Source organism: Sardina pilchardus, chromosome 24, assembly GCF_963854185.1.
Source record: "Sardina pilchardus chromosome 24, fSarPil1.1, whole genome shotgun sequence".
Lineage (NCBI taxonomy): Eukaryota > Metazoa > Chordata > Actinopteri > Clupeiformes > Clupeidae > Sardina > Sardina pilchardus.
The window spans coordinates 25,483,882-25,493,990 of record NC_085017.1 but is presented as its reverse complement, the minus strand read 5'-3'; the positions used below and the strand labels follow the sequence as shown (position 1 = coordinate 25,493,990).

General features: G+C 38.9%; 1 protein-coding gene across 1 annotated transcript; it reads right to left on the bottom strand.

Annotated features, from left to right (window-relative positions):
• Window positions 1-3,424: 3,424 nt before the first annotated feature.
• On the bottom strand, window positions 3,425-6,807 carry LOC134073092 (class I histocompatibility antigen, F10 alpha chain-like). The gene is made up of 8 exons (XM_062530059.1): window positions 6,667-6,807; window positions 5,979-6,269; window positions 5,582-5,872; window positions 5,216-5,500; window positions 4,727-4,840; window positions 4,521-4,571; window positions 3,841-3,882; window positions 3,425-3,521 (listed from the first exon to the last, which is right to left on the bottom strand). Exons 1-8 carry the CDS (start codon window positions 6,710-6,712, stop codon window positions 3,466-3,468), a joined length of 1,176 nt encoding a protein of 391 aa, XP_062386043.1. The 5' UTR covers window positions 6,713-6,807; the 3' UTR covers window positions 3,425-3,465.
• Between the last annotated feature and the right edge of the window lie 3,302 nt (window positions 6,808-10,109).

Here is a 10,109-nt window from a genome sequence, read left to right as displayed (position 1 = left end):
TCTACTTGTTACTGTGCACACTTATCAACATAATGTATGTAGTTTGTAGCCGTGAATTTTCATTAGGTTTTTTACGTATCTTGAGCAATGAATAATTCCTCTAACATATGGAAATGTATGCTATTGTTGGACATTGCTAATGTCTGCTTTGGTGTCAGAATGTAAGATGTAAATATATAGATATAGGACATTCCCTAGATGTAATTTTCTTTTGATCTAATTGGAGTGACAATACTACATAACATAATTTGAAAGTTTGTTGATTAACTGTGGTAGGCTTATCTTCAAAGCTTGTTGCTCCATATATACACATTTAATGTCGACCTTTTACATTTTATTTATGCTAGAAGAAAGGTGCAGGAATACACAAACCTCACACTCCACAGCCAATGGCCGGGTTTCCCAAAACCGTTAAGAAGCTCTTAAGTCCTAAGAACTTCTTAGCGTTCTTAGAACATTCTTACAACGCTCCTAAGAAGTTCTTAGCACTTAAGAGCTTCTTAACAATTTTGGGAAACCCGGCCAATGTGGGTTTGACAAATAAAAATGGCTACAGAAATGAACACCCAATACTAAGCATCAAATATAGTGGAGGAAATGCTGTGGGGCTGTTTCTTCAAGATCATTATTGTTTGCATACCTGGTATTAGGGATTCCATGAAAATGTTCTTTCCACTGTTAAGAAGGACTTGGTAGGCCCATCTGTGAGTCCAGCAGGTCTTTGAAACTGACCTTGGCAGCTTGGAGCAAGGTCACTACCACTGTGCCACCAGTGCTCCACTACCTAGCGGCTATCCGTGTTCACATGTACATGTGAACGCTGGGATGTGATGCAACATACTGTACTACTGCACTGAGGCCTCAAACCCAAGACTCTGAGGTGAAGGGCAAGGTCTCTAGAATGGCACCAACCTCAAGCTCTACATGTATATGATATCTATTATATAGCACATGATTCAACATAATGTAGCTTGAGCTGGGTTTTGAACCAATGTCCTTGGCACATGTATTGCCAGGACTAACTAGTAAGCCACCAGCACAACTGTCATTCATGTGTTATATTTGGCTATATAGTACAGTGGTTGTCAAAATGGGGGCTGCAGCAAGTTGGAAGGAGAAATAAAAGCAAAATGTATCAATATACCTATTATTGTGTGAGCGTTGTTAAAATACTATTATTATAATTATGTTGCATATCTTAATATTGTATTTTTCTTGATAATGTTTCAGATAATCTTCCATTTGCTTTAGCAAAATAGGTCATTGGCCACCGTCACTTTGGTTTGCTAACGTGGTCTAGCCAGCTGTAATCTTATCTGCCCTTCACAGATACTCTCTCTGGGTGTGGCTCAGCAGCGCAGCAACGTAAACACTTAAAAGGCGGTGCAATTTTGTACCACGAAGGTCTGAATCGAGTACGGACTATACATATACATGTATACATTTTTTAGAAAGATATGGAGAAATTTAAATGAATGCTTTTAGACATCAATGATATTTCATTACTGGCCACCCCTGATTGGTCAATTAATTGTCTCAGAGAAGATTGTTCATGAAAGTGTCTTGTTCACAAAGTTTATTGTTAAAAATGTTGACACACTAAGTCACCATAATTTACAGAGGAGGATAAATGATGCCCTGAGTTATGAATAGGAGTAGAGTAGAGTCACAGAAGGCAGTTTAAAATGGCTAACTACTTCTGTGTCTGTAGGTATACCCTGTCCCATTCTGCCCTCTGCACACAGGGCACTGTGGCGCAGCAGGCTACAAGCTCGTACCATATACGGGTCCGAGTGCCCACGGGGACCCAGGTTAGAATCCGGCCTGCGGTCATGTCCCGATCCCACCCCATCTCTCCCTCCCACTTGTTTCCTGTCTACATCTGCACTATCCTATAATAATAAAGGCAAAAAGGTCCCCCCCCCAAAAAAAAATACTTAAAAAATTGGTTACACAAAATATCCTTAGGCTTTCTCCATATCCTTTCCTTACAAGGAAAATAACCCAAATATTCTATGTGCCTATAAACAATACTGGAATACGTGGCCAGCTTCAGAAATGCTCATGTGTAATACTTGAGAATATTCACAATGACAAAGCACAGCAGACATTCTTTTTAAGAAAAATGTTTTTAGTAATCAATGTATGGAAAACCACACATCATATGTAATAAAAACAAACAAAGTGTGTAGCTGCTACTGGCCTAAAGAAATGGCAAGACAAACAAATTACATTCAATTGACAATTCAATTAAACTTCACAGAAGTGGTACTTTCACACCCATGCCCATATCTTATCAAAAGAGCAAGAAACAAATGTAAGCACTTAATAATTCATTACAATAATACAATACGTTTATTAAGTGGGTGTATGTGTGCAATTTCAATATGCTTTATAACATTTATATGTATGAATTTATATGCATGTGTTGACATTTGTGGCTGTATGCATTAAGACCTCGCTGTTTGTCTGTTAACTTGAAAAATCAATAAACAGAAGGTTTTTTGAATAATAATAATAATAATAATAATAATACAATAAAATCAATAAAAACAATTTGTGGTGAACAGCTTAATAATTTACATGAATTCATTTAGCTGATGCAATCTTAATGTCAATATAAAATGAATGTTGGAATTTATAAGTTGTGTTGGAATACCCTGGACACTGATATGGATATGAACATCGTTATGGAGTCGAGAGCGTGTGTAAGGGAAACAACCCCTTTCCAGTGATGGCAATGAGGTATAATCCGTGGGAGTACACTGTTCTATGAACACTGTGTTTGAAAGTGCAAAGATTTCATCCAAATAAGTACAGCAACTGTCAATGGAGGAATTGGTGATTTTCCCTCAGAAATGTCTTCAGAACACATATTCTTTTCTTCTGAAATAAAAAAGACAAAAATATCAAGAATGTGATGTAGAGAATCTATCTCCCTCAAAAGCACAGTAATTTCAAGGAAGAAATTAGTCATTTGAAATCTACTTTCAAACTAGACTTGGGATACTCAACTGAGAATAGTGCATGCAGGTGAGAGGGCAGATAGCGCTTTGAATGGGACAGTTTAAATTAATTCTACAGAGCAGCTGATTAACATGGAACCTTCAGCCTTCATCTCAACAGCCACTTTCAAGGTTGAAGAAGAGCTATGAATAATCAGCTCACCAGCAGAGTTCTTTGTGAGAGTAACTTGCGTTGAGTGGACAGCACTCACACTCGCAAACAGACAGACTAAAGCCAAACAGTGTCTGTCACAAGCATGTCCTTAAGGTCCCAGGAAAAGAGGTTTAGGCTACTCACTGCTCTTGGCTGGCTACCATTACATGATGTTTTACAAATAAAGCCCCTCTGTAGATAGACTGACTGTCTATGATGAACCCTTCAAGGACTACTTTTCTGTTTCCTGATTAAGGATACTCACCAACCATTCTCATCCAGCACATATTCATGGAACTTTTTTTTTCATACAATGGGTTCAGCACTGCCTTTGCTACCCATATCTGAGCTGGCAGATGATCCTGTTGTGAGGAAGATGGTGAATATCAATCACAAGAGGAACAATTATGAAGGTTTCAACAGTTTCCATGACAGACACAATAACAAGGAAAATAAGTGCAATGCTACAAAATCACTCATGTGGCTAAAATTGTGTTGCTTTACTAATACAACCTCTGACTACTGAGAAAAAGAGTTTATGTCGACTTATAGAACATACAGTTGAAATAAGCTTTTGTCCTTCCAATTGGTCGATCTTCCAGTAAATAAAAGCATCTTTTTTGGTCTGCAGTATTAAGCCAATATTACCATATTTTCACATTCAAATGTGAGATATCTTACCTGTGGTCAAACCAGAGTCTTGGCTTCCCTCTGAACTAGAATCTGAAATAGATATTACAAGTAATAATAATGGGTCAATAGGTTAATCAAGCATTACAACACAAACACATACTGTACAGTACAACGCAAATCATCATTGGTCTGAACTTTTGAGGAGGATCTAATAGGAACAGTATGCAGTTTGTGCCCAATGGAATATGATTGCAAGACAAAAAACAAATGAATCAAGATGCACAAAATGCAGAGAACTGAGTTTGCTCACAGCATGGGTGGAGCAAAATCTCCACAGATGGCCTGAATTTCAATGATGAGCCAAATGTCTTAAGTCTAAATAACTAAATGAATTTGCTATTTTAACACCATGGGCGAGACCTTAAGCTTAACACCTTTTATCTGCTCAATACTCCCACAGGCAAACATAGAGTTCATGCATGAGAGCTGCTTGTTGACAGACCTTGCTTTTAAAATATGGGCCTATAATCTTTTTTCAGTCATAGCTTCTCTAAAACCAAATTGAAATAGTTGGAATGAGCAGTTCTCAAGATCCCCTTATGTATAAAGAAGTATAACATCAACATTATTGCCACTGAATAACACACTTAGTGATGCAGCATAATGTTGTCTGTTTCAACGTGTCCTTACAAAAATGTGGTTTATCATTAGAAACAATATGGGCTCACCTCCCAGAGGCTTCTCAGCTGGTGCTGCGATCATCTCAATACTCTTGTTCCCTAGTATCAATTAAAAACATGCAAATACTTCATTACTGTATGTGATGGTGACACACTGAAAAGCAATGGATTTTAATGGCATTCTGATCTTTACAACGGTAATATAAGTGTTATTTTTATATTGAATTCCATCACTGTTTTGTTGGAGAACCTACCAGCTCTGTTTGTCTTGATCATGACAACTGCAACTGCAAGAACAACAGCTGCACCTCCAGCAGCTCTTCCCGCAATCACACCAATGGATGAAGGTTCATCAGTCACAACTCCATCTGAGCACAAATATTAGTAAACATTATGACTCACTAATTAATTAATCATGCCAGTTTTTGTCATCATTCAATGAACATCACTTGACTTGATTTGGACAGAAAAACAGCATGCTCATAATGACCTACAGTATGTCTGAGGTTGCTATATAATTATAACACTGTGTGTTCATTTAGGCCTACTGTATGTGTACATGATTCATACGTTTGCAGAAGTGCAAAACAGAATCTTTTAAACAAGGCTGTTCATAATGAAATAATATAGTCAGTACTGATCTGTAATGAATACATACATCACAAATCTACATCATATTTAATAGTACACAGACGCAAAGATGATCAGATGACCATGTTTGGTGGAAAAAAAAGTAACTTTACCTGATATCCATTTACTGACCACTGGTGCTCTGAGGGTCCTGTGGTTCACAAAACACTGATAATCATTGGCCTCTGATTTAGGTACGTGCACAACCAATCTGGCCTGATGAGTTCCATCGCCATTTGGAGAGATCTGCAGGGGATCAACTTTTTTCACAATGGAGCCTCTCTTCTCAATAAACATGTCAATGTCTTTTGGAAGGAATCTGGTGGCCAGGCAGGTCATGGTCAGCATGTCTGGAGACCCCTTGCTTGTCCGAGCAAAGAGGTAAACTTGGGGTGGAGCTGTAAAATAAATGAGATTAGTGACCTTTCGTTTTTCCAGATTATTCTCTAACAAAAGAAAACACATCCAAAACCACATACAAAATCCTATGAGTTCTGCATCAGCGTAGGTGACGAACTTGTCCAGCCAGTCCACACACTCCTTCTCCAGATAGCCCTTGGTGTACTGGTTGAGGATGGGAACCCCATCCCACTTCTGCTTTGTGGGTACAGCTTCGGGCACTGGGGCAACCCACTGCATGGACGCATCATCAAAGGACAGGAAATCCTGTCCATCATAGCTGTACTCATCAGCACCCCTGATGAATTTTACAGTGCCATCTGGATATTTGTCAATCTCACAACCATGTTTCCAGTTCAGGACGTGAACATCTGCAGGGGATAGACAACAATAAGCAGTGCGATTAAAGCAAACCAACCAATCTGCCATCGTTTAGATTCTAGTTCTGTATTTACTACTTTCAGAACTTTTACTCACCAGAGTTGTTTTGTCTGTTCCGTTCCATCAGGATGTTCACATTGACTTTGAACCACTGTTCTTTGCTCCTGCGTGACTGGGTTCCCTTGTCCCAGTAGTCTGAGGGAAGCTTCTCTCTCATCCACTTCTGTTGAGGGATCTTCAGTTTATCAACACTGTTGTAGTAGTCAATCTTTCGATTATCCAGGACGCCCATGGCGATGAATTCATAAATGCCAGGTGCAGATATGGGCTTTGAGAGAGCCGTATACACATAATAGAGAGAATGTCTCTCTGGCAATTCTGGTAGTGCTTTGGGGAAATTGACAAAATTGAAAATCACAGACTGAATCTTCAAAAAAGATTTAACAAAAGATTAACACTTTCTGACAACCCACCACAGTAACCGTATAGTCCAGGAATGAGACATCCAGCCAGTCCTAAATGGTATGTTAAAACAAGAGCTATAGGCTAATCTTAACATTTCAGTCATTGCTAAACAAAATAATACCCTGGGTCATTCAACAATTCCATATGAAAAGAGTTTCTGTCTATTGAGGACTTGCTTTATATTCTATAGGCTACCATCTGCTGAAAACCTAGAGCTTAAGATAAGATGAAGCATTTGCTTGACCTGTAGATTCAATTTCTGGGCAAAGGCAGCTGATGTCTGACCACAACCATGAAAAATAGAAACCAGCACACTTACCATTTAAAAAGGGCAGGATGATCCCGACAAATGCGATTAATTTCATTTTTCTTCAGGTAAGTCTACCTATACATCAGAACGTCAATTCACATGCTGTTCACTAGCACGACTTAAGTTTAATGAGGACTCGTGAAAAAGTGAAGAAGAATCTTGATAAGAAAAACCAGCGCATGTTAGAGCCTGATTACACACCATCTGTTGAGTACGAACATGCAACTGCGGGTGGTAATTGTGGTTGGTTGCACTACACTTTATCCTCTTAAACTTTCACGGAATATAACATTTAAGTAAACCCAGTGGTCATGTTTATCTCAACATTTACAGTAATAAAAAAGTATGTGTAGCCTATTTTTCCTTCAATATTAACACATTTTTATAGCTAGAAAAAGACAGAAAGCAAGAGAGTGTGTCAATATTGATTAATTTGAAAAAAAGGATGAAATACAAAAATATATAAATTAATTAATACATAATAATAATAATAATAATAATTAATTTAATTGTTTGTCTTTTTTGGTATATATAGGTGATAGATAATTTTACTATGTCTGATAAATAATTTTGTATGTTTGTGCGCAAATAAAGACAAGGACCAGTGAATTCCAAGGACAACACAATTGTATTATCTTTGCAAAGAGAGAGAATGATACAACACAAAATGGTTCATACCAGACTCTGATAATTTTAGTCTGGGGCCTCCTTTTATACCAGGGTTGACGTATCTATACAAGAGTTTACGTATCTAGGGTCTCTAGTTTGCCCTTTGACATGATCACATGGCTAAAACTTGGACAATAAGCCCTGGCCTTTGTCCCACCAAACATGTGTCCGAGAGAACCTTTCAAACAGAACATTATTTCTGAATCAACAACAAATACAGAACTTGTGGTCAAGAACTTGGGCCTAGGGAAACTTTCGGTTCCCTTAGATAAATCAGGTAAAAGGGACTACACAACAGTGTTGAAACCTTATCTTGTGCACAAAAGTACAAAGTGTACAAAAACATCTGATTGGCACATTAAGATACAAATGAACAGACCTCTCCATGAAAAAGATGAACCCTCGGCCACAAAGCACGACCACACAGAACACAGTCTACACATGCAACTACACTCTTCCCCACTCACGATGGCCAACAATTCCCCCATCCAATGGAAAGGAACACACATACCATCAATCACTGTAGGGGAACATAAATACCCGATCAACAATTGTACCCAATCACACTTGTAATATGCTTTTTCAGATTATCAATATAAATGAGAATACATGTTTCAATAATTTCTCCAACAATAGGCCTATATATTTGCCCATTTAATGCCTTTATTGACAGTGAAAGTGGAGAATGACAGGAAGTGAATGGGAGAGAGAGCGAGGATGGGATCCGGAAAAGATCACGGGGCGGAAATCGAACCCAAGTCGCCGTAGTGCGGTGCAGGTGCTCCAGCCAGTTGTGCCACAGCTGGGGCCAATTCTCTGTCTTTTTAAGAGTTTGAATACATGCATGTGCCTATTTGCAACAAGGTAGGCCTAGATATCTGGGTGTACTGGATATTTTTTCCAACCCTGTATGTTAGGGAAACAAACCTTTTACTCCACAAATGTGGTCTCCACAAATAGTGGTATCACCTGTGATTTTCACAGCACAGTAGCCAAGTGCAAGCTACCGATTCAAATGAATGGTTTTGATACCAAATGGATATGCATGGATTGTATGTCAGTTCTCAAGAGTGCTATTTTAAACCCATGGGAGTGATCAGTGTCAAACTTTGAATTTAAAAGGATCAGATTATAAACATAATGGCTTGCAGACTCACTGTATCCAGTGCTGGTTGCCATACTGTTCAAATCATACAGTTCATGGGGTGTCATCAATAGACCCATCAAGTATAAAATAGGTTGGATGAATGGTTCAAGAGAAATGTGACACAAGACACTCCCTTTATAGATAGACAAATGGGATGGTGTACAATTGTCACACAAATTACTTTTGAATCCCAAGTACCTTAGTGTTATTTGTGAGGTTAATCAGTTGTCCCATAAACTGATGTCTGTTTCATAGGGTTCGATTTAGTGGACTTGATCTGAATGTATCTGATTCAATGTATCCTGTTTAGACTGGCAAGACCATATCCCATTTGTGCAGACCAGAGCAAAAAACCCTCAGAATTTACAGTGCATTGTAAACCTGGAAAGGGCCATCCCCAAGCTGGTCTTGGCCCCTTAGTTGCAGTGAAAGGAACTCTGAATGCTTCAGCATTAACCAAGAGAATTTGGACAATTTCATGCTCCGCAACTTTGTGGGAACAGTTTGGGGATGGCCCTTACCTGTTCCAACATGCATGTGCATCAGTGCACAAAGCAAGGTCCACAAAGATATGGATGAAAGAGTTTGGTGTGCATGAACTTGACTGGCCAGCACAGAGTCCTGACCTCAACCCAATAACACCTTTGGGATGAATGAGAGCGGATCTTCGTCCAGCGTCAGTGCGTGACCTCACAAATGCGCTTCTGGAAGAATGGTCAAAAATTCCCATACACACACTCCTAAACCTTGTGGAAAACCTTCCCAGAAGAGTTTAAGCTGTTGTGGCTGCACAGGTTGGACCAACATCATATTAAACCCTATGGATTAACAATGGGATGCGAGTCAAAGGCAAGTGATCCAATACTTTTGGCAATATGGTGTATGTACCATGCTGGGTGCCGTGGCTATTATGGGTCTTGTGAGGGTGAAGGAGAACTGAGGGCCATGTTTGTATTGTTTGCATGGTATTATGGATTCCATGAAATCTGCCTGCCTCTGCTAAGAAGAACTTGGTAGTGACTGGAACTTATAGCAAGACAATTATCCAAAGCACATCAAAGTCCATGCACCCAGAAATTGTTAAATGGACACAAAATCAAGCTTTTGTCATCTCAGACCTAGCTTTATCCAAATGACAGTGGTTGGGCACAGCATTGAGGCATGGTCCAAAATCCCTACTGTGTTCTCAATTCTTATCTTAGTGCTGTAGCCTACAAAATATAAAATTACCTTTTTTGAATGAGCCCATCAGTTGCAGTATCCTAATCTCGTTCAGAACTCTTCATATTTTCTCTACTTTAGGCAATTGGCTCATTCAGATTTCTAATATTTTCTCTGTACTTTAGGTAGTCGGAAGGGCTCATTCAAATTTCTTAATATGTCCTTTATGTGCTGAGTAAGCAACTTTGATGAACAGTCAGCCAGCCCAAAAAAGAAATGGTTGATGTAAAAGATTATGGCATATATAAAACAAACAAAATTATGTCCTGTTGCAGATTCTAACCCACAACATCCTGAATTTCCATTTACCTTCTCTTCACCCTCTTACACAGGCAATCCATTTGATTAGCAATATAGGCCATTGGCCACCACTTGGTTTGCTAATGTGGTCTAGCTAGCACAAATCTTATCTGCC

What these genes read in the sequence shown, in the direction of transcription:
- LOC134073092 (XM_062530059.1), bottom strand. Translation starts at nt 6,712, where the DNA reads ATGAAATTAATCGCATTTGTCGGGATCATCCTGCCCTTTTTAAATG. An exon ending in CATCCTGCCCTTTTTAAATG is followed by an intron (nt 6,270 to 6,666) that starts GTAAGTGTGCTG and finishes ATTTCCCCAAAG; the next exon opens with CACTACCAGAATTGCCAGAG. An exon ending in TGCAGAACTCATAGGATTTT is followed by an intron (nt 5,501 to 5,581) that starts GTATGTGGTTTT and finishes TTTATTTTACAG; the next exon opens with CTCCACCCCAAGTTTACCTC.